This window comes from Lathyrus oleraceus, chromosome 6, assembly GCF_024323335.1.
Source record: "Lathyrus oleraceus cultivar Zhongwan6 chromosome 6, CAAS_Psat_ZW6_1.0, whole genome shotgun sequence".
Taxonomy (NCBI): domain Eukaryota; kingdom Viridiplantae; phylum Streptophyta; class Magnoliopsida; order Fabales; family Fabaceae; genus Lathyrus; species Lathyrus oleraceus.
This window is the reverse complement of record NC_066584.1, coordinates 391277798-391302498: the sequence shown is the minus strand read 5'-3', so window position 1 is coordinate 391302498 and position 24701 is coordinate 391277798. Positions and strand designations below refer to the sequence as shown.

Below are 24701 nucleotides of genomic sequence, written 5' to 3'. Positions count from 1 at the left end.
CCCACAACTGTGAATAATATCCGCCCGAAGCAAGCTCCGGTCAGACCACCAAGAAATATCTTCAGCTCTCAACCCCATCAATCTCTTCGACCAACTCAACGAGTCCTCGACATCAACGAACGCTCCTGACCTGGGTAGGTGAGAAACGAACCACTTATAAAACAAAGGCGCACAACAATTCACCAATCCTCCTTTTCTATTCTCATTCCTGTGATGCATCGAATGAAAGAAATCTCCCAACAAGGTCGGCACTGGATTACCCAACACAAAAAGGCGTATTGCGTCTATGTCCACAAATTTGGCAACATTAGGGAACAGGATAATCCCATACACACAAAGAGCCAACACAGCATTGAAACCCCTCTGGTCACCATCTTCAAGTTTCTTCCTTGCTTCTCCCAATAAGAAACTCAAATGAAAACCACTGACTCCTCCCTTCTGACACATATTAGCCTTCAAGACTGATTTCCCCAAATATGTGGCCGAAGCAACCATGCTGAGGTCGGGCAGAAACTCAGAACTGTAGAACAACAACTGTGACTTGATAGGAACTCTGAGAAAACTGGCAATCTCCTCCAAAGTAGGGACCAAAATATAATCCGGGAATGTGAAACACCTCAATGGAGGGTCATAGAACTGCAGCAGTGTGAATAGAGCATCATGTTGATCTTTGGATAGAACCGTGACGAAACTTAGAATCAAACCGTAATCCTTCCGGAATCCTTTTAGAGAATCGTGATCCATTGACTTCATCAGTTGTTGAATAGGCTCCAAACAAACCACTGGAAACTTGTAAGCGACGTGTCTCTTCCTGCCAATATCCATCTCAGGAGAACCAGAAAACCCCGACCGGAATCAAGAGGAAGATGTAAACCCCCTAGAAATGGATAAACATGTTGTCATACCCCGATTTTGATCCTGAAATTTTTCCATTTTTTTTTTATTTTTGCATTTGCATACATTCATCAGTATAAAATGGATTTTAATATCTTGACTCTTTTTTATTTTTAATTTGATTTTAATTTCAAATTAAGTTCAAATTCCAATTGTCAATTTAATCTTAATTGTTTATTTTTACTAATGATTAAGACTCTAATCGATTTTTGTTTCCAAATGAATGTTAGAGTTGATATCCAAGTAATTTTAAATGAATTATAGATTAATTTGTTTTTAATTTGGTTTTTACTGATTTGTTATTATTATTTAAATTGATATTTAAATTAGTTTTGGATTATTTAAAAAAATCCATTCTTTTTATAACCAAGCATATTTCCCCAAGCCATGCTTTGGACTTAATTAGAGGGAAAAATGTGTTGTTGTTGATGGACTCATCCTTAGAGGGGCAATATGCAAATGATGATGCTACAAAGTTGGTTGAGCTTGCGTCAAAACATCTTCAGTTTGAGGCCAGAGAAAGACCTGATACTAAGTTTCTTCTTATTGCCGTTACACCTCTTCAAAAGTAGAAAGAAGTGGCATCTCATGTGTTAATGGGCCTTACTAAAACAGCGGCAGTGCTACCGCTACCAACTATGCTTTCTCCTCTTGGAAAGGCTTGTGCTAGGATGGATCTTACTGCTATTCATGATATATTGTAAAAAAAAAGGGTTATAACAATGAGGAAGGTGCCGAAAACGAGTTTTCATTTCAAGAATGGACACAACAAGTGCAAGACATCTTAAACACAAAAAAAGTTCGGCGATATTGCATTTAGAGACAAGGATTTCAAGAATACAATTGAGTATTATTCCAAGTCGGTGGTTATGATGTCTGTTCCCTCCGCAACCGTCTTTGCAAGGAGAGCCTTCTCCTACTTGATGAACGAACAGGCGGAACTTGCGTTAAGAGACGCAATGCAGGCGCAGGTATGCATACCTGATTGGCCAACTTCATTCTACCTACAAGCTCTTGCTCTCTCAAAGCTGGGAATGGAAACCGACGCACAGGACATGCTTAACGACTTTGCAGCTTCCCGTTCGACATCCATTGCATAATTCTGCAAATTAAAAACAGCAATATTAACAGCTTGCTTTTTGCTTTTGAATAAGAAAGACACTGGTAATTGATGCTTCAGGTACTGTTACATGTGATAAAACAACAAAAATCATCAAAGTCCTGTTTATGGTTACGTATCATCCAATTCATATTGATGGCTAACATTGAATGAAAGCTACTACCTAGAATGATAATAGAAGACACGAATGCTTTGTTTTAGAAGAAACATGCCATGGTGATGATGATTGATGGTTCAATTAAATTGCGAGAAAAGGGAGAGGATGACAGAAGCACCTGTGCAGCAATGACGCTTTCTTCTGCTTCTTTAAGCCGTACAAGAGGCTCACCTGCAGCTTTCACTACTTCAGAAAATTTCTGGATGGTTGCTTTTAGTTCTCCTTCAAAGGCTGTTGGATGTTTACAGTAAGTCTTAAGCATCCAATATAGTAATCATAAAAGAGAAACCTTAAAAATAACTTGCTCTTACCTCATGTTCATGAGGCACTAGATCTCCATTCATGAATTCGTCGTCACAACAGAAGATGATAAAACAGTCGCGGATTATTGTTATGAAACAAACATAAATTTACTAAGCAATTGAGCTGCGATATCTCCACAATCACCTCCAAACCCACCACGGGTAGGAAAATGTGTTGGCAATGATGATACCATCGATGAAACTGCAGAAGGACAGTTTGTCATTGAATACTGAGGAGAAGTAATTTCATGATGAATTTTCAACATACAGTGAAGCAGGTAATATGTCCAATCCTGCAGATTCGATGTTACCTTTGGAATATGACTCTGCTGTTTTTGACAGCAATCTGCTGAGCAACTCTGAGTTTGTAAATAACGATGGCAACATGTTTAACGATAATACCATCTTTGATGTAAATGACCTGCCACGCCAGTTCAACAACAATATTTCAAAGCCTGCAAGAAAAACCAAAATCACTCAATGGCATCTTTGTTCCACAAATGTCGAGAGGCTGTGAAAACCCTTGCAAAACGACCTTCTTTGACTAAGGATCCGAGACAGTTGCAATTTGAAGCTGATGTTAACCGCTTGTTCCTTTATTCTAGTTATAATCAATTGGGGAAAAGTGCGATGAATCAGATGCTGAAAAGATTATTGAAAAAGCCAGTAATACCTCTTTTGCTGATCAAGCGATACAAGTACAAGAAAATGTTCACACACAAGTTAAGACGTTTTGTGCATTCATGGATGAAATTCTTCTTCCAAATGAACAGACAATGAACGATCCTCTTGGATTATCTCAACAAGCAAGTGTTTTGCCTCGCCGAAGTGGACTTAGTTTGGCTGTGGGTAGGAACGGTTCATCTCCTGATAATTATGCCGTTGTCATTGATATGCTTTTGGAGCAGCTGGCCCTCAAACAAGACCATTAAGCCAAGCCGAAGTTTCTCAGAAATTAAAAGATCAACTTGGCTACACACTCAATATTAAACCTTCTCAAATACCTCACAAGGATGCTGGTCAGGGTCTTTTCTTAGACGGTGCAGTGGATGTTGGTTCTGTGGTGGCCTTTTATCCTGGTGTGGTATACTCTCCGGCTTATTATCGCTACATTCCAGGGTATCCAAAGGTTGGTGCGCAGAACCCTTATTTGATTACTAGATATGATGGGAATGTAATCAATGCTCAACCTTGGGGTTCTGGAGGGGACAAAAGAGAACTGTGGAACGGTAGAAATGCCGTAGAAGTGAAGCCTGATACGAAAGTAGCAGAAAAAGGTTCAGACAGGGTCTGGAAAGTGCTGAGTAAGCCTTTGGTAGGGAAAGGAGACAACAGTGAAGTAATTGAGCGCCGAAATCCATTAGCATTGGCTCATTTTGCGAATCACCCTTCAAAAGGAGTGCTACCGAATGTCACAATCTGCCCCGAACTTATTTCCATGATAAGTCAAGCAAAGTTTCGGTTGATCAAATTCAGGAATCCAAACTAAAATTACAAGAAACCACCCAAAACCGAGTAAAATCTGAGCTGTGATCAAACTAATGCTTCAATCTTCACTGCAGTAAAAAACACCAATTAATTAGTAAAAACAGCTAATAATTAAAAAGTCCCAAAATTGGAATTAAGACAAAAGTGAAGAAGAAAGCTTGAGCTCAGATTACCTGTTCCAAAATCTATCATCAAATAGGACAAGCTCAATTCTGAGCACCAAAGGCACTTCTGGAATTTTTCTTCTTTGAACTTCTGAATACCAATTGAAACCCTAACCTGTGGGCATAAAAGGAGAAAGAGAGAAATCAAAAGGGGGACGAAAAAGTTGAGAGAGAGGCGGCGAAAAACTTCAAAAACGAAAACCCTAATTGTAGCACCTTAAATTTGCACCCTACCATTGAATACATTCATTTCATATTAGGTCATAGCATTAACAATGTCCACTGCATAACATTGCATTGTCCATTTGCCCAAGTGCAAGCTCAGCTGACCAATCAGGACAAACTGGTCAGGAGATCAGGTCAATCAAGCAAGCAAGTGCCATTTTTCATTGGGACAAGGCCCTAGGGTTGAGGTAGCAAGCTCATATGGTCTAAGGATCATTTTGAAGTGGTTTGGCCAAAGATTGGATGCTCAGAAGTCACCAGTCATTGTTCAGTCAACCAGAAACCCTAGAAAGTCAACTGTGGTCAACTGTGGTCAACTGTGCCTGATTTTATGGATTGGAAGGTGGGAAATGGTTTGAAAGGCCTCATTCATGTCCATATAAGTCTCATTTGACATGCCAAAGACCAAGGTTGAAGATTTGGAGGCCAGACAGAAAGTTTCCAAAAATAGCAGATGACCTGTAATCTCAGCTGCCCAAAATGGAAACTTTTTCTCCTCAAAATAAATTCATCATACAAGCTTCAAATGGAATTTTGTCCAACATGAAAGTTGAAGATCTTGATCTCACCTTTCCAAAAAGTCCAAGAACTCAAAAATCCAATGTGTGGTTTGCAAAATATGGCTCAGTGAATTTCAAAAAAGACCCGTAATCAGGAGGCCATAACTACCACATGGTTGGTCCAAATTGCAAGTTCTTTATATGCACAAACTCCATTTGACATGTACTTCAAGGGTGCATCATTGGATTTTTCCAAAAGTGGCCAATGCAAAAAGTCACTTTTCAACTAGACTGTTAAACTAGATCAGGGGCAGAATTGTCCAAATGTCAAAATATTTGGAATTTTGAGATGGGACTCTTTGTAACACTTCAGGAATGACATTTAGAATGTGTTTGAACCATCATTTCATGGCTAGGCCTCATAATTTGAGTTTTGGCTTGAAGAATGAAAGTGCATAATTAGGCTTTTTTCTACCACATAGTGAAATTGCAAGATACATGGCCTATTGAAATGAAACTTGTTTCTACACATTACATATGGTATTTTGGACTTGTTGGAACCAAAATTGAGCTGCTACATGAACTGATTTGGAGAGAGGGCATTTTGGCCAAATTGAAGGAAAATGCACAATTAGCTTAACATTGCCAATTTGGTTAATTACATTGATTAATCATGATTAAGCTAACATATATAAGCTTAATCTCTTCCTAAACATAACAGATTATTCATTTCACCAAAATTGAGATCAAAATCATCAAATCCTCTCTAGAATCTTCAAGAACTCACAAACACGAAAATCTTCCAAACTCCTTTGAAACTTGATCAATTTGCATTCTTCTTTTTGCATTGATCTCCTATTGGCAAGTACTCCATCTGTTTGTGCAAGAAAGCTACCAAAACCGTGCCATATGCAACTGTCCAAAGGAGCTCCATCCATGGTGAATCGCGGATTCAAGAACTAGTAGCACAATCGAGCAAAACTGAGCTTCACATCACCCTTCCTGTAGCTAATACTGTTGCTGTTTTGCCAAATCGCGCGCCAATTCGTCCCGAGCTACAACTGCCATAGCAGGTTTTTTCTCAAAATTCGATCTCAATCTTTCGATGAATTATGGTGTGCGCGTGGTAGAGCATGTCACGTAGATCACGAGGATATGTTTAGAATTGCGAATGGCGAATTGTAGTGTAAGAAATCTTAACTCGAAGTTTAGATCTAAAACCCTAGGTTCATCGATTCGCACGATTTAGGAAGTTTTAGGTTAATTGGAGTTGAGATTCATGTTCTACATGTTGTAACGGTTCCAACGACTATAAGATTGCGCATTTTGGTTAGGATTTAGAGGATGCGTGTTCTTGAGCCTTGTTCATATTTTCTGGAAATTTATTGTTGAAGATGATGATAATATGCGCGTTTGATCCGTAAACTGGTTTGAAAATTCAAATTGGGCGTTTACCGCCCCCGCCACCAATATTACCAAACTGCCATTCTAATTTAAATTAATTAATTTCAATTAATTCCAAAAATTGTAAATAATACCTAACACCTTAGAAAATTCATAGAAAAATGTAGAAAAATCACAAAAATATGAAAATAATTTTGTTGACTTTGTGGTTGACTGTAGATGATTTTTGACCTATTGGTCAAAGTTGTGCTTGGAATATTTTTCATTTGACCTAAGGTTTCTTCCATATGTGTATATTTTGACACCTTAGACTAATTTGATCATGAAATTCTCATATTGTAAAATAAATGTCTGGAAATTTTTGTGATGATTGTTGACTGGTTGATGCTCATTTCCATGTAAATTTCATGAGTTTTTGGTACCTGGCTATGGAGTTATGAATTTTTGAACTTAGGTGTGACAATTGGTGTCACACCTCTTGATGCCAATTTGTTGGATTTTTTAGCATGACCTACCCTTGTTAGAATTGTTTGAAATTTGATATGGATGATCATTAACATGTTAGGATCCTTTGGTAATTTTTGTGGAATTGTTCATTGTATTTTCTAATTGATCATGATTTTTCATTTCTGATGATTGAATTTGCAAGCTCATATGATACATGTTGGTAGATTGATTGAGAAATGCTCATATGGTACTGTATATTCATGAAATTTGGCATGCTTGTAGTAGACACATGTTAGGACCTCCCTGTTTTGGTCTCATCCATTTCCTTTTGTTTTCATTGAGTTATGAATTTTTGAAGTGGGAGCATGTGTTGAGGTTGTGATTTGGAGCCTATAATTGTGCCTGTTTTTGTTGATTTTCATTGACATGGTTCCATTTGCCCAATTAAGCTGAAATTTGGTGTGCCATACCTGGATTAGGTCCTGTTTAGGTGTAATTTATTTGAGAATTTTTAAAGTTGTTTTAATGTGAATTTGAATGCAATAATTCTGTTTGTAGGCTTAGTGCTTCCTTTGAACTAGTTTGCCTTATTTTGTGCATAGAATGAGCATGATGAATGATATGACCATGAAATTTGGTAGAATAGTTCCTGACATGTGTAGCTTTCATTTGGCTTTGGTCCTACTAATTTCCCATGTAATGTCACTGTTTACCATTTGATTGTAGTTAGTGTACATTTTGTGACTTCATTTGGTTGTGTTTTTGCATGCTTAGACATGTTGAATTAATTCCCATGATTCCACTAGTCCAAATGGCTTAAAAATTGACATGTAGCTTGTTGAATGTCCTCTGTTTAGGATATAATTTTTGTGGAATTTTCCATGCTGTTTTGATATTTTTTGTGATGTGATCTTGCTGATTGCTCATATGTGGTTTAACATTGCTCCCTTTGCCTTACATGTTGCATAAAATGAGATAGGTGTATAGTTTGGATATGGGACCAATTGGGACCCCTTTGTTATTGAAATAGCTTGACTTTGATCATGAATTGGTTGCTGTTTTAACATTTTTCCATCTTTTTGACCCTAGGCTAGTCCTAGTGGTCATGTTACTTACATTTGAAGTTGATTGTGCCTTTTCAGGTTAAGAAGTTAAGGATTAAGGCATTTGTTTCACATTTGGGATTGTGTTGCTTGACCTATAAACTAATGTGTTTGTTTTGTAGGATGTTTGAGCCTTGAGCTTTGTGCTATGCACACCATTGTTTGATTGTGATTGTACACTGTTGATCATTATATTGTTGTCTGATTATGAATGGGATGCTGATTCTGTTTGACTTTTGTACAGGTACACTTAGTTGCTCAGTTCTCTTAAGAACTTGCATTGCTTTGCTTATAAGCAATTGGCATTGAGGTATATAACCTTCTTCTTCATGTAGTCTGGAGACCCGGCTGTTACCGGGCCGGGCACATTGTCTAAAGTCCTCCTTAAGAGGCAATGCTTGTGTATGTTTATATTTGTCCTAAGCAGGGAAAGTCCTCATTTGAGGCAATTGGTGGAAGGTAGGGATAAGCAATCTATCCCCCACTATTCTGTGAGTCTTCTCCTTGCTCCCATTACATGGTTGTAGCATTGAGATCCAAGCCCAAGATCTTGTACATTGTACAGTCGAGTCTATGTCCTGAGCGTAGAAGGGTCCCCCCATTCTGGACCCACGCTCCCTTGTCTGATGCTCTCTCTGACTTGAGATAGAAGCAATGAGGCACACCCCTCATCACCTTTCATCTAGCTTCACCTTAGCCCCTCAATGGCAAGGTTAAGAGCTAACCTGACCCCGATACAGAGGCTTGTTTGTTGAGGTTGATATGACCCCTCGACTAAAGCCTAGCCTTGATGTTTGAGCCCCTTGTTGGTGTGTTTATTTCATGCTGTGTATGTTTGTGTGGTGTGATTGTATCCCCTAGGTTTGCTAGACTCCGCGTAGTCTCGTTTGCATGACAATTAAGGTAGCACGGTTCCTTCGTATAGGACTTCCTTTCTTGCTTGAGCTTTCCTAAAACACAAACAAACACTATCCCCTCTTAAGGATGCGTCCACTCCTTCTACTACAGGTGAGTAAGTCTCCAAAGGTCGAGCGTCCGGTAGATTGCGTAGTGACGTCGTCCACTTAAAAAACACAAACCAACAGGAATAGTTTAGCCGAACTACGGCAACTCTGATTCTCATGTTCAGATGAGATACGTAGGCACGAGATGCGATGTCTTGTCGAGTTTGACTAACAACTAATCCGTGCTTGTTTTCGCCCTCGTTGCGATCCTTTCTCTCGCCCTCGTTGCGATCGAGACTTTCCCTTTCTCTTGCCCTAGTTGCAGTCGAGTCCTTTGTCCCTCCGTAGCCGAACTACGGCAACTCTGATTCTCATGTCCAGATGAGATACGTAGGCACGAGATGCGATGTCTTGTCGAGTTTGACTAACAACTAACACTAATTCTTTTCTCTCGCCCTCGTTGCGATTGAGACCTCCCCTTTCTCTTGCCCTGGTTGCAATCGAGACCCTTCTTCTGTCTGTGTCTTTGTTCTGTCTTGTCGTGTGCTTGGAAGCTGATGTAAGTCCATCGAGTGGCATTCGGGTTCCAGTGTGCGTGTGTTTGGTTCGGATGCCGACGTAAGCCCAGTGATTGGCATTCAGGCTCCATGTTTGCCTTGTTGAGTGCGTTTTGGTTCGGATGCTGATGTAAGCCCAGTGATTGGCATTCAGGCTCCACGTTTGCCTCCTTGTGTGTGTTTTGGTTCGGATGCTGATGTAAGCCCAGTGATTGGCGTTCAGGCTCCACGTTTGCCTTTGCCTGTGTCCGTTTGTGTGCGTGTTAGCCGAGCTACGAATGCTCTGATTCTCCTTCGTCCAAAGGAGATACGTATGCATAGGATGCGACATCCTAGCGAGCATGTGTTGTTTTCCCCGGTCCGAACTACTTTGACTCTGATGTCTATGCTTGATAGACTAAGTAGGCCCAGGATGCGATATCCTGCCGAGTCAGTTTCAGTCTGTTTTCCTGTGTCTCTTTCAGCCAGTTTATGTGTGTGTGAGCAGTGTTTTAGCAACCATTTTCCTTCCTATTGTGCGTGGATCCCGTCGAGTACGACGGATGCGTAGGGGTGCTAATACCTTCCCTTCGCATAACCGACTCCCGATCCCATTCTCTTTGGTCGCGAGACCATGTTCTTTTCCTAGGTTTACTTCGAGCGTTTCCTTTCCCTCTTTGGGATAAATAACGCACGGTGGCGGCTCTGTTGTTCTTTGTTTTTCCGCCGGTTTTTCGCGTAATGCGACAGCTGGCGACTCCACTGGGGATATCTAGAGAAGTTGACCTGTGCTGGTCCTTCTTCCCTAAGCGAGTCTCTCCTAGCGCTCTCTAGGTTAGGGCTTTGGTTGCTATTTGCTTGTTGTATTTTATTGCATTCATTGTATATATGTACATTTATCGTTTGCATTGATTGTGTGCATTGATGTTTGCATTCATATTCATTATTCATTACTGGCTGGCTGTCTGTTTTTCTCTGTGCGGGGGGGAGTCAGTTGAGGTAAAAGGCCCAATACCCAGGCTATGAGTGCAATCTAGGAAACCTAGGAATAGAGTGATTCATGGGAAGCGGGTGGTATGGCACCACTTAGCGGAACATTGATATCACGAGCAGTTCAGACCCTGGTGGGGTATCATCGTTACATACTTCGGGTGTGTATATGATGGTATTCTGCGAAAGGTTATTTATGCTGCGTTTCTTTCGACCTTACCCTGGCCTAGATGACACCCGTGAGTGGGGAGGGAATGATCATTTTAACAGGTACATATGGTGACTGTTGGTGACTGATGGTGACTGTTGGTGACTCAGTGTGTTCCTGTTGGTGACTCAGTTTCTCAGATTGGGTTCAGATGACGGTTGACCAGTTGACTTTGGGTTTCAGATGGATTGTTGTTCAGAGTTCGAGCCGAAGCTTCGATCCTGTGTTCAGAGATGCACAGCTTGCCAGTCGTGTCTGCATCATGTGCATCATAGCATGTTTATGTTTCAAAAGAAATGCAATGAAAAAAAATTTAAAAAAAAAATGAAAAGAAAAAAGAAAAAGGGAAAAGCTAATCCTTGCATGCATATCATCTCTCAGGTACATTCCAGAGTTTGATTCATTGATAGCGATGGCAACAGTTCCCGAGCCGAAGCGGAAGACCTGTTCCTACAGTTTCCACCGTGAGCCGTTGACTCCGCTAGTTGAGTTGGGTAGCCTCGTGATAGATGACCGACTGAAGAGTTTTGTTGGGCGGTACGGAGATATCTTGACAGTATTGAAGACAGTAGTAGATCCAGTGCCTCTGCAGACACTACTTCAGTTTTATGACCCAGAGCTCAGATGCTTCACTTTCCAGGATTATCAGCTTGCACCTACTCTCGAAGAGTATTCTATCCTATTGAGTATCCCTATTCAGCATCAGACTCCCTTCTTGGACGTCCCGAAGGAGGTTGATTTCAGATTGATTGCCAGAGCTCTCCAGTTGAGTGTTGAGGAGGTTGGTAAGAACTGGAAGCCCTGTGGGGAAGTAGTAGGTCTGCCTTTGAAGTTCCTGTTGAGAGTAGCCCGAGTTGCAGCAGAAAAGGGAAATTGGGAAGTTTTTCACGCACAGCTAGCTGCCATGATCTATGGGATCATCCTATTTCCCAGTATGCCGAATTTCATTGACCATGCTGCCATCAGCATTTTCATCAGAGGGAATCCAATCCCTACTCTTCTAGCAGATACTTACTATGCCATTCACAGCAGGCATGGTAAGGGAGGAGCCATCAGGTGCTGCCTGCCTCTCCTATTCAAATGGTTCATGTCTCTTCTGCCAGCCAGTGGACCATTTGTGGATACCCAGAGCACTCTGAAGTGGACTCAGAGGGTCATGTCGCTCACTTCCTACGACATCAGGTGGCAGTCATACCGGATGGATGTGAAGGATGTCGTCATAAGTTGTGGTGAATTCCGGAGCGTGCCGCTCATAGGGACCAAAGGTTGCATCAACTACAACCCAGTTCTTTCTCTTCGCCAGCTAGGGTTTGTTATGAGTGAAAGACCGCTCGAAGCTGAGATAGCTGAGAGTTTTTGTTTTGAGAAAAAGGATGACCCTGTTAAGTTGGAGCAGATAGGGAAAGCCTGGAGAGATGTAGGAGTGAAGGATGGATCCGTCTTAGGGAAGAAGTTTGCCATTGCGATGCCCGATTACACCGATTGGGTAAAGAAGAGAGTGGAAACTTTGCTGCTACCCTATGATAGGATGGAGCCGTTGCAAGAGCAACCACCTTTGGTACTTGCTGATAGTGTGCCTGTTGGGCACTATAAGCAAGCCCTGATGGAGAGTCGTCGTCTGAGAGAGAAAGAGCAAGACACTCAGATGGAACTGTACAAAGCCAAAGCTGATAAGCTGAACCTGTCTCATCAACTCAGAAACATCCAGAGTGCAGATGTTGGGGGAGTAAGGGGTAAGAAGAGATCTTATTCGGAGATGGAGACCTTGTTGGATGCAGAGCACAGAGAGTGTTTGAGATTGCAGAGGGCTGAGGCCGGTTATCTGAAGAAGATCAGAGACTTGGAGAAGCAACTCAAAGCCAAAGATATCCAGATGAAGAAAGAAGTCGACCAGAGACTTGCATCAGAGACCCAGCTTGGGGCAGAGGTCATTGAGCTTAGAAGACAGTTGAAGGAGAAGATCACTCCCTTGCCTGAATGTTCAGAGTGCGAACTGTTGATAGACCAGTGTCACTACTTGAAGACGCTCATTCCTGGAAGTAGCTTGTCTTAGCTTGTATTTTCCTGATGTTATGTTATGAATCACCCCCAGGCTTGTTGGGTGGGATTCATTTGTTGTACTTTGTTGGATATTTGGATCTTTGTTGTATGATCCAGTTGCTCATTTATAGATGAGATTTTGGTTTCACTCTGTATTCATTACTCAGTTGTATGATGTCTCTATATCTCCCTGTTGCTTTTGCGTTGTTGCAGGTTGTCATTTCTTGAGATGAATCAGGCTCTTTGAATGCCTGAGAGATGATCATTATCATGTGCATCATATGCATTAGCATCATACACATAACATTTGCATAACAGGTGTTCTTAAGCCGACTTCTCACTCTGGTTCCTGTGTCAGGCAGGATAGCTGATCAGAGACCTCACCGGTATTCTACAAGACTAAATCAGCGAAAAAGCATGGATCAGGTTCAGGCTGAGATGGCTGAGATGAGGGCGAACATGGCCCAATTTTTGACGATGATGCAAGGGGTTGCTCAGGGTCAGGAGGAGCTCCGTGCTTTGGTTCAGAGACAGGAAACGGTTATTCCGGCGTCTAACCGTGGTTCACCCGTTGCTCCACCCGGTTATGAGAATGTCAACGTTGCTGCTGCTCCCGGCTATGGTTACGCCACTGGAGAAGAACTCAGGGGTATAAGGGTTGATGGTCAGCCTCTTGCTGCAGAGGTTAATGCCAGAGCTACCAGGGCTCCGGCGCGTCATCCAGCTCCTTTTGTTGATAGACAAGAGGACATGTTCACAATGATGGGAGAGGACGATGGTGATGTTGCTAGAAATGAAGATAGGGATCGTAAGGTCGACGCCCTGGCTGAAAAGATAAGGGCGATGGAATGCCAGAACTCTCTGGGGTTCGATGTCACGAATATGGGGTTGGTCGAAGGTCTGAGGATTCCCCACAAATTCAAAGCGCCCACCTTTGACAAGTACAACGGTACTTCTTGCCCTCGCACCCACGTGCAGGCTTATTATCGGAAGATCTCGGCATATACAGATGACGAGAAGATGTGGATGTACTTCTTTCAAGATAGCCTATCCGGGGCATCTCTGGATTGGTACATGGAGCTCAAGCGGGATTCTATCCGGTGTTGGAGAGATCTGGGAGAAGCTTTTCTCAGACAATATAAACACAATATGGATATGGCACCGAGCCGGACTCAGCTGCAGAGTCTGTGCCAGAAAAATAATGAGAGCTTCAAAGAATACGCCCAGAGGTGGCGTGAGCTTGCTGCCAGAGTTCAACCCCCTATGCTGGAGAGGGAGTTGACTGATATGTTCATTGGCACACTGCAGGGAGTGTTCATGGACCGAATGGGGAGTTGCCCATTCGGAAGCTTCTCTGATGTGGTGATCTGCGGTGAGAGAACCGAGAGTTTGATCAAAGCTGGAAAGATCAACGATGTGGGTTCCTCTTCATCAAAGAAACCTTTCTCTGGGGCACCTCGCCGTAGAGAAGGTGAAGCCAGCGCTGTTCAGCATCGCCGGGGGCCGAATAGAAATCAGCATCAATATAGACAGGTTGCTGCAGTGACCATCCCTGCACCGCAACAACGTCCACCTCCTCAACAACCAAGACAACAACAACAACAACAACAACGTCCTTATCAGCCAAGGCAGAGGCTGCAACCGGATAGAAGGTTTGACCCGTTGCCTATGTCATATGCTGAGCTTCTGCCCGAATTGCTCAGATTGGGTTTTGTGGAACTAAGAACCATGGCTCCACCAACCGTTTTGCCACCTGGGTACGATGCAAATGTTCGGTGCGATTTCCATTCTGGAGCACCAGGACATAATATCGAGAAATGTCGGGCTTTCCAGCATAAAGTCCAAGATCTGATCGATTCTAAGACGATCAATTTCTCCCCTGTGCCGAATGTTGTGAACAACCCTATGCCCGCGCATGGTGCTCATAGGGTAAATTATATTGAAGGGGCTGAATCCAAGGATTTGGTGATCAGTGTTGAAGAGATTCAGACTTCTTTGCTGGTAGTTAAAGACCGTCTGCTGAATAGTGGTGTTCATCCGGGCTGTGACAGAGACTGTGTGGGCTGTGCGGAGGCCGAGAACGGTTGTGATCTACTGAGGGCTGGTATCCAGGGTTTGATGGATCAGGGCCATGTTCAGTTTGGTAGGGCCGATGACGGAGATCATGGGGCAGTGTCTACTGTCACCATCTTTTTCAAGCCATCTGAAGGGCGTGCGCCTACAACCAGTGGTAATCCGGTTACCATATCCGCACCAGTTGCTGCCAACACTCCAACAACAATCGTCGCTCCGGTTAGAAGGGCCGTGGACAATAATGTTGTGCCTTGGAGGTATGATAATGCCTATCGAAGCAACAGGAGAGCTGAGAACAGGGTCAAGCCTTCGAATCAAGCGCCCGTGACAATTTATGCACCTGCTAGTAAGGCTCCGGTCGTTGTGAGTCCTGCTGTGGACAACGTGGGTGGACCAGGAGGCTTTACCCGTAGTGGTCGGCTGTTTGCGCCTCAACAGTTGAGGGACGCCAATGCTGAGGCATCTGTTAAAGCTAAGGGCAAACAGGCCGTTGTTGATGAAGTTCCTGCTCAAGCGAATGTGCCTGGTGGCTCGTTTGAGAAGGACGTGGAGGAATTCATGAGGATAATAAAGAAGAGTGACTACAAGATTGTAGATCAGCTCAATCAAACTCCCTCCAAAATCTCTATCCTTTCTCTGCTGTTGTGCTCTGAGGCACATAGAGACGCCTTGCTGAAAATGTTAAATATGGCGTATGTACCTCAGGAGATTTCGGTCAATCAGCTTGAAGGTGTAATTGCTAACGTGACTACCCGACACGGTGTAGGGTTCACAGATCTTGATTTAACACCTGAGGGGCGGAATCACAACAAGGCCTTGCACATCACCATGGAGTGCAAGGGGGCTGTGCTGTCACATGTCTTGGTAGACACCGGATCTTCGTTGAACGTGCTGCCGAAGCAGATCTTGAAGAAGATACCGATTGAAGGGGTTGTGCTGACGCCGAGTGACCTAGTTGTTCGTGCATTTGATGGATCCAAGCGTTCTGTCTTTGGTGAAATCACTTTGCCTATAAGGATAGGTCCGGAGGAGTTTGACATTGTCTTCTATGTCATGGACATCCAGCCTGCTTACAGTTGTCTTCTGGGACGTCCATGGATACATGCAGCAGGAGCGGTCTCGTCGACTCTCCACCAGAAGCTCAAATACGTCTGGAACGGTCAGATTGTGACCGTGTGCGGTGAAGAGGACATCTTGGTGAGTCATTTGTCCTCATTTAAATATGTCGAGGTGGATGGCGAGATCCACGAAACTCTGTGCCAGGCGTTCGAGACCGTGGCGCTCGAGAAGGTTGCCTATGCTGAGCAGAGGAAGCCAGGTGCTTCAATCACTTCTTACAAGCAAGCTAAGGAGGTGGTTAACTCTGGTAGAGCTGAGGGCTGGGGCAAGATGGTGGACTTGCCTGTCAAAGAAGATAAGTTTGGCATCGGTTATGAGCCTCTCCGAGCAGAGCAGGGGGCAGCAGGTCCGAGTACCTTCACCAGCGCTGGGCTGATGAATCGCGGTGCCGTCTTTGCGGCTGATGTTGAAGATGTGGATAGTGATTGTGATCTCGACTGCTGGGTTCGCCCGAGTGCGCCAGGGGAGGTGATCAACAACTGGACTGCAGAGGATATAGTCCAAGTTACTCTTCATACAGAGTAATTTTCTTTTGTTTTTCATTCTGCACAAAACCCTACGTTCTGCCCAAGGCGTAGTGGTTCATTGTAGGGCCACATGTTTCAATTTTTATCATTAATAAAGGACGTTTTGCAAACAATTTTGGGATCCCTGTCTTTCTATTTTTTGTTTTTCACTTCTTCAAAAAAATAAAAATGGCAATGTTTTTGTTTTTGTGACTTTCTTGAACTCTTTTTCTAAAATAAAGCATTAAACATGCAGAAGTGATCTTATGGCATCCACTATGAACAAATCTGTTATGGCTCAGTATGATTTCGACAATCCCATCTACCAAGCTGAAGAGGAGAGTGATGAAGACAGTGAACTCCCGAAAGAATTGGCTAGATTGTTGAAGCAGGAGGAAAGGGTCATCCAACCTCATCAGGAGGAGTTGGAAATCGTGAATCTTGGTACTGAGGACGCCAGAAGGGATATTAAGATCGGGGCCGCTTTGAAACCGGAGGTCAAGAGCAGGTTGATTGATATGCTGAGAGAGTACATGGAGATATTCGCCTGGTCTTATCAAGATATGCCGGGGCTGAATACTGATATTGTGGTTCATAGACTACCTCTCAAAGATGATTGTCCTTCGGTCAAACAGAAGCTTCGTAGAACAAGTCCTGATATGGCAGTGAAAATCAAGGAAGAGGTTCAGAAGCAGTTCGATGCTGGTTTCTTGTCAGTAACAACTTACCCACCGTGGGTAGCCAACATCGTTCCTGTGCCAAAGAAGGATGGCAAAGTCAGGATGTATGTCGATTACCGGGATCTAAACAGAGCAAGTCCGAAAGATGATTTCCCATTACCTCACATTGACGTATTGGTTGATAATACGGCTCAATCCTCGGTATTCTCTTTCATGGATGGTTTCTCGGGCTATAACCAGATTAAGATGGCGCCAGAGGACATGGAAAAGACGACATTCATTACACCTTGGGGCACGTTCTGCTATAAGGTGATGCCATTTGGGCTGAAGAATGCCGGTGCTACCTATCAGAGGGCAATGACGACTCTCTTTCATGACATGATGCACAAAGAAATTGAAGTGTACGTGGATGATATGATTGCGAAGTCGCAGACCGAAGAGGAGCACCTGGTAAATCTGCAGAAGTTATTTGACAGGTTGGTCAAGTTCAAACTGAGGCTGAATCCAAACAAGTGTACGTTTGGTGTGAGATCAGGGAAGCTGTTAGGCTTCATTGTCAGTGAGAAAGGGATTGAGGTTGACCCAGCAAAAGTCAAAGCTATTCAGGAGATGCCTGAACCGAGAACAGAAAAGCAGGTTCGTGGGTTTTTAGGGAGATTGAACTACATTGCAAGGTTCGTATCTCACCTAACTGCCACGTGTGAACCGATATTCAAATTGCTTAGAAAGAATCAGGCGATCAAGTGGAATGATGATTGTCAGAAAGCTTTTGACAAGATAAAAGAGTATTTACAGAAACCTCCAATCCTGATTCCTCCAGTTCCAGGGAGACCGCTGATTATGTACCTGTCAGTGACCGAGAATTCAATGGGGTGTGTATTGGGACAGCATGACGAGTCTGGTCGAAAAGAGCATGCCATATACTACCTTAGCAAAAAGTTTACCGACTGTGAAACAAGATATTCACTGCTCGAGAAAACTTGCTGTGCTTTGGCCTGGGCTGCTCGCCGACTGAGGCAGTATATGTTGAACCATACTACCTTGCTGATTTCTAAGATGGATCCAGTCAAATACATCTTTGAGAAGCCGGCTCTCACCGGACGTGTTGCCCGTTGGCAGATGATTTTAACTGAGTATGATATCCAGTACACGTCTCAAAAGGCTATCAAAGGTAGTGTGTTGTCAGATTATCTCGCCGAACAACCGATCGACGACTATCAGCCTATGATGTTTGAATTCCCTGATGAGGACATCATGTACCTAAAGATGAAAGATTGTGACGAGCCGCTTGTCGAGGAAGGACCAGATCCGGATGACAAGTGGACACTGATGTTTGATGGGGCTGTGAATGTGAATGGTAATGGTGTTGGTGCAGTGCTGATCAATCCCAAAGGTGCTCATATACCTTTTTCTGCCAGATTGACGTTTGATGTCACCAACAATGAAGCTGAGTATGAGGCTTGTATCATGGGGATAGAAGAAGCCATTGATTTGAGAATCAAAACGCTTGACATATTTGGAGATTCCGCTCTAGTGATCAATCAGGTCAATGGAGATTGGAATACGAACCAGCCACATTTGATTCCGTATAGAGATTACACCAGAAGAATACTGACGTTCTTCAAGAAGGTGAAGTTGTATCACGTCCCCCGGGATGAGAATCAAATGGCCGATGCCTTGGCTACTTTATCCTCCATGATAAAGGTTCTGTGGTGGAATCATGTGCCACATATTGCGGTGAATCGACTCGAGAGGCCTGCGTATGTGTTTGCAGCCGAGTCTGTTGTTGCTATCGATGAGAAACCGTGGTACTATGATATCAAGAATTTCCTCAAGACTCAGGAGTATCCTGAAGGTGCGTCAAAGAATGACAAGAAAACCCTGAGAAGGCTAGCTGGAAGCTTTTATCTGAATCAGGATGATGTGCTGTATAAGAGAAACTTTGACATGGTCTTGCTCAGATGCGTGGATAGACACGAAGCAGACATGTTGATGCAAGAAGTGCACGAGGGTTCGTTTGGTACCCATGCTGGTGGTCATGCAATGTCCAAGAAATTGTTGAGAGCCGGATATTACTGGATGACTATGGAATCCGATTGCTTCAAATATGCTCGGAAATGTCATAAGTGTCAAATATATGCTGATAAGGTGCATGTACCACCAAGCCCGTTGAATGTCATGAACTCGCCTTGGCCGTTTGCCATATGGGGCATTGATATGATCGGGAAGATTGAGCCTACTGCTTCGAATGGACATCGCTTCATCTTGGTTGCGATTGATTACTTCACCAAGTGGGTAGAAGCAGCTTCCTATGCCAATGTTACCAAACAAGTGGTTGCCCGGTTCATCAAGAAGGAAATCATCTGTCGTTACGGAGTTCCTGAGAGAATCATCACTGACAATGGTTCAAATCTCAATAACAAGATGATGAAAGAGCTTTGCAGAGATTTCAAGATCGAACATCACAATTCTTCTCCTTACAGACCAAAGATGAATGGTGCTGTAGAGGCAGCTAACAAGAATATCAAGAAGATTGTGCAGAAGATGGTCGTCACGTACAAGGATTGGCATGAGATGCTACCTTTCGCTTTGCATGGGTACCGTACCTCAGTGCGTACGTCGATCGGGGCAACCCCTTACTCCCTTGTGTATGGTATGGAAGCGGTCCTACCAGTCGAGGTGGAGATCCCTTCTCTGAGGGTTTTATTGGATGTCAAGCTGGACGAAGCCGAGTGGATTCGTACAAGGTTTAACGAGTTAAGCCTTATCGAAGAGAGACGGCTAGCAGCTGTGTGCCATGGGCAATTATATCAGAGAAGGATGACGCGAGCCTTTGATCAGAAAGTGCGTCCTCGGACATTTCAGACTGGTGATCTAGTTTTGAAAAGGATCCTTCCTCCCGGTACAGATAACAGGGGCAAGTGGACTCCTAATTATGAAGGTCCATATGTTGTGAAGAAGGTTTTCTCCGGTGGAGCCTTGATGCTTACAACAATGGATGGTGAAGATTTTCCGTCCCCTGTTAACTCAGATGTAGTCAAAAAATACTTCGCGTAAATTGACCCGCTGGACAAAAAGAACAAAAGAGTCCAGGCAAAAAAGGGCATCCCGGCGAACCAAAAACAGAAAGAAAAGGTTCGGGCAAAAATTAGGGATATAAATGAGAAGAATTTGTACACCCGGTAAGTCGAAAACCCGTAAGGGCGGCTTAGGCAAGAATGGGTATCCCGGTGGATTGAAAACCCGAAAGGGCGATCCAGCCAAAAGAGGGACTAAAGCGAAGACTACAGTCTGAGTTACTTGTACTTCATTGCGCTTCGTCAGCTGCCATCTTGAAAGATGTGATCGGTCCAGTCATTCTTCTCAGAAAGCAAGGAGTTGGGAGGAAAACTGGTGATCTGTGAGTTATAACATAATTGGGAAATAGTGGATGCCGTATTCACATTGCCATTAGGATAGTTTATTTTCCTTTTGTGCGCAATTACCTCTTTCTAGGGATTGCTTCCCAATGTATTTGCCTTTTCGGACACATTTTCAATCAATAAAAGTCGTTATTCAGATAAATAGCTCTCTTATTTTTATTTTTACTGTTCTGTTTGCAAAAACGTCCGAATTTTTGATAAACATTGCATATAATAAAACATGAAGGCTTAACAATAACTTGCAGAAGGATAAAACATTTGAAAATCACTTTGAATGTTGAGGACACTTGAGCATATCTTGTCCATGTACCCCTGGGGCATTGTGTTTTGCTGTTTTACAGGTCGACATCTGTAAGCTTCTCCCCAGCAAGTTCTTCTCGGAGCAAGTTTGATATCTGTCAGAGCTGTATTCCCCTGCAGAGGTGTCTGTGGATGGTATCTTCTTTCCTCAGCAGATGTAAGGACTGCATATCCCCAGCAGGCCTGTGTTGGCAGATTTCCCCCAGCTGAGGTCCCCACTGAGTGCCTGGCAGACGTTTCCCCAGGAGTTCCCCCGGCGGAGTTGGTCATGAGAATGTTGTTCTCCAGCAGTTGGGTTTGTGATATGTTATCCCCAGCACGGCCGTGAGAGCTTCTCCCAGCAGGGTTGTGAAGGTCTATCTCCAGTATGATATGATGTGTTATCATCCCCACCAGAGTTGTTCTCCTCAGCAGAATGGTGTGGTTTTTCCTCAGTGTTCCCCGAGTGGAGCGGGTTTCAAAGAAATATTTCTCCAGCAGAGTTCATCCTACTTGTGGATGGGACGAGTTTTCGTGGCGGATCGGTATTCGCATCCCTAGCTGAGATTAGTCTACCTGTGGGTTGTGTGGATCGTCCCCAGGGGAGTAGAAGTTATTCCCCAAAGCAGAGTGATCCTACCTGAGGTTTGGTTAAGTCTTCCCCCAGCGAAGTGGTATATCAATCTCCGGTAAAGATGTCTTGTTACTCCCTGGCGAGTACTATCCCTGAAGAGTTGCCTGGTCTACTTCCCCAGCGGAGTATTGTTTATTTGCTTCCCAAGTGGAGTCCCCGGTTGGATTGGATCCTGTGAAGGATATCCCCAGCGAAGTCTATCTTATTCCCGGCAACAGTTTTGGTTCTCTAGCATGAGTGAGAAGTCGGTGCTTTCTCCGCAAAGCATTCCCAGATGAAGGCTCTCCCTGCAGAGTATTCCTCAGTCAGAGTCTCCCCGCAGAGTTGGAGTATCTGATCAGTTCGGCTCCCTAGCCGGAGTTCATTTTGCATTTTGCATATAGTAACCATTGCATCCTCAAAGGCACAGCATTTCCATTCATAATGGAGCATCACGCCATAGAAAAATTCAAACATATGCATTCAAGTGTTAACCCGATCAGACCGTCTCCCCGGCAGAGGCAGCTTCTTGTTCGACGTCTGTACAGCGCTTTCGCTACAGTTGCTCCTGACGGCACTCAGGATTGGTACCCCCAGAGAGGTTTATTTCCTCATCCGTTGGTGAAAGAAAAACCTGGTTCTACCCAGTAGCCTCGTAGTGGATGTGGGTGTGTCTGATCTCTCCATGTAGAGTCTACCCCTTAGGCAGAAATTGTCTGTCATTTCCTTCTGCACTCCCCACGAGTTGTATCCTCGTGGATGACGGTTGTTTCCGTTCCCTCCCTTTGGAAGGGGTTCTCCCTATTGAGTTCTTTCCTCATTAGGATGAGTCTTGATTCAGTATGCCTTTTTGGATCGATCCTAAATTGGCTTCTTGTTGACTGTCTCTTGTGTCGCCTTGGGGCATGAATGAATAGTGGCTCACTAACTGGCACTCATTCATCTTACCCTCAGCGGAATTTTGGGCCTCTACCTACAAACCGGTAGCTGTAAGTCCTATCGTCGTGGTTTTCTACCTACAAATCGGTAGTTGTAAAATCCCACTTTCGTCCCCTAGCAGAGGTAACCTTTGTGGTTCATTCTGTTTGTTGGCCTCTACCTACAACCCGGTAGTTGTAAGTCCTATCTTTGTGGTTTTCTACCTGCAAATCGGTAGTTGTAAAATCCCACTTTCATCCCCTTGGTGGAGTTAACCCTGTGTGCTCATCTTATCGATGACTGGTTACTTTTCCGTGGTTTTCTGCCTACTAACCGGTAGATGTAATCCCCTCTTTGCAGTTATCAGTACCCAGTTGGCGGTATTGATAGTCTTGTCCCCTCTGGATACTTGCCTTGATCAAGCAGTATTGTCCCCAGTGGGTTTCTCACTTCCCTTTGGATATTTGCTCCGAGTTGGCAACTTTATCCTGTTTTGATTGGTCATCTTTGCATACCTATTCCTGGTACCCGATGCCTTTCTTTTCGGTCGTTTATCCATTTAACAACCTCCAATCCGGTTATGGATAATCTTCCATGCGAGTATGTTATCTACGTTTTGACGGCTATAGATGATATATCTCATGCACTCGCTGGTCAGTCTTTTGATTGTTTTCTCCAGCAGAGTAAGATTCGTATTCCTTGTGGAATTGAATGTCCATCCTTTAATAAGACTGCTTTTCTAGCCCTCTTCAGGATGTTGAGTGTTTTGGAACACAAACCAATTCACGTTTTGGTCGGTCACCTGTTTTCTGCCTACAACCCGGTATCCTTGGTGTTCCTTCCTGTTTGCTCGCTGTCGTGACCTTGTTCCCCAGTGAGACCCCCCGCAAGTGTTCAGTCTTGCCCTGTCATCATGTAGACGTCAGTATCCTGTCAGCACCCGCGTGTGTCGTTTCTTTGGTGTCGGTAAACACCATCTTTCGGTGATTTCCCAGTCATGCGTAGTGTCTGGTCTTCTTTGATGTCGGTAAACATCATCTTTCGATGTTCGTAACGTCGTCCCTTCCCTAGAGAAGTTTACTCCTCTCCGTTGGTGTCGATAAACGTCGAGTTTTTCCTATTCGTCCTATGACGTCTAGTTGTACCTTTCCCCAAGTGGATCTACCTCCCCGTTGGTTTCGATAAACGTTGTGTTTTTCTCATTCGTCCATGAACGTCTGATTGTATACCCTATTCCCAGTTCATTCATTAATGTCTGGTTGACTTCCCAACCAGAATTCCCAGTAGACGTCCTATTCGGTTTCCGGTTGTGGTGTCTTTCCCTCGTGAAGTGGCTTTCTCCTTCTCCCTTTCGTCCTATGACGTCTGGCTGAGTTTTCTCCTTCTCCGTTGGTGTCGATAAACGTTGAGTCTCCCTTTCGTCCTATGACGTCTGGCTGAGTTTTCTCCTTCTCCGTTGGTGTCGATAAACGTCGAGCTTCTCCCTTTCGTCCTATGACGTCTGGTCGAGTCTTCCCATTCATCCTATGATGTCTGGCTACCTCTCCGTTGGTCTTGGTAAACGTTGAGTTTTTCCCCATTTCGTCCGCTGACGCATGGTTGTATCACTATCCCCGCCTTTCATCCTATGATGTCTGGTTACCTCTCCGTTGGTCTTGGTAAACGTTGAGTTTTTCCCCATTTCGTCCGCTGACGTATGGTTGTATATCTCTTTCCATTCATCCGATGATGATCGGTTACCTCTCCGTTGGACTTGGTAAACGTTGAGTTTTTCCCATTGCGTCCGCTGACGTATGGTTGTATCCTTCCCTGGTTATCCCCAGTAGAGTTGATTTACCTCTCCGTTGGTCTTGGTAAACGTTGAGTTTTTCCTGGTTGTCCGTTGGCATCTAGTTGAGATGATTTCTGACCCCATGCATCGTGTGTCGATGTCTGGATGTGGTTGTACCTCTGAAGAAGAAGAAAACAAAAAAAAAATTCCCAGCAGTGTGCAAATTTCTACGGTTCTTTGTATTCAATCCCTGCTTACCCTGAAAGTCTGACAGCCGTTGCTCTCATCCATTCGGGTCCCAGTTGATTGAATAGGGGCAGCTGTAGCACCTTAAATTTGCACCCTACCATTGAATACATTCATTTCATATTAGGTCATAGCATTAACAATGTCCACTGCATAACATTGCATTGTCCATTTGCCCAAGTGCAAGCTCAGCTGACCAATCACGACAAACTGGTCAGGAGATCAGGTCAATCAAGCAAGCAAGTGCCATTTTTCATTGGGACAAGGCCCTAGGGTTGAGGTAGCAAGCTCATATGGTCTAAGGATCATTTTGAAGTGGTTTGGCCAAAGATTGGATGCTCAGAAGTCACCAGTCATTGTTCAGTCAACCAGAAACCCTAGAAAGTCAACTGTGGTCAACTGTGGTCAACTGTGCCTGATTTTATGGATTGGAAGGTGGGAAATGGTTTGAAAGGCCTCATTCATGTCCATATAAGTCTCATTTGACATGCCAAAGACCAAGGTTGAAGATTTGGAGGCCAGACAGAAAGTTTCCAAAAATAGCAGATGACC

The 24701-nt window shown here is 43.8% G+C and overlaps 1 protein-coding gene across 1 annotated transcript; it reads left to right on the top strand.

Annotated features, from left to right (window-relative positions):
* Window positions 1-2756: 2756 nt before the first annotated feature.
* LOC127095809 (uncharacterized) lies at window positions 2757-3962 on the top strand. The gene is made up of 3 exons (XM_051034446.1): window positions 2757-2885; window positions 3100-3322; window positions 3382-3962. The coding sequence occupies exons 1-3, from the start codon at window positions 2757-2759 to the stop codon at window positions 3960-3962; spliced, it is 933 nt and encodes a 310-aa protein (XP_050890403.1).
* The last annotated feature ends 20739 nt before the right edge of the window (window positions 3963-24701 follow it).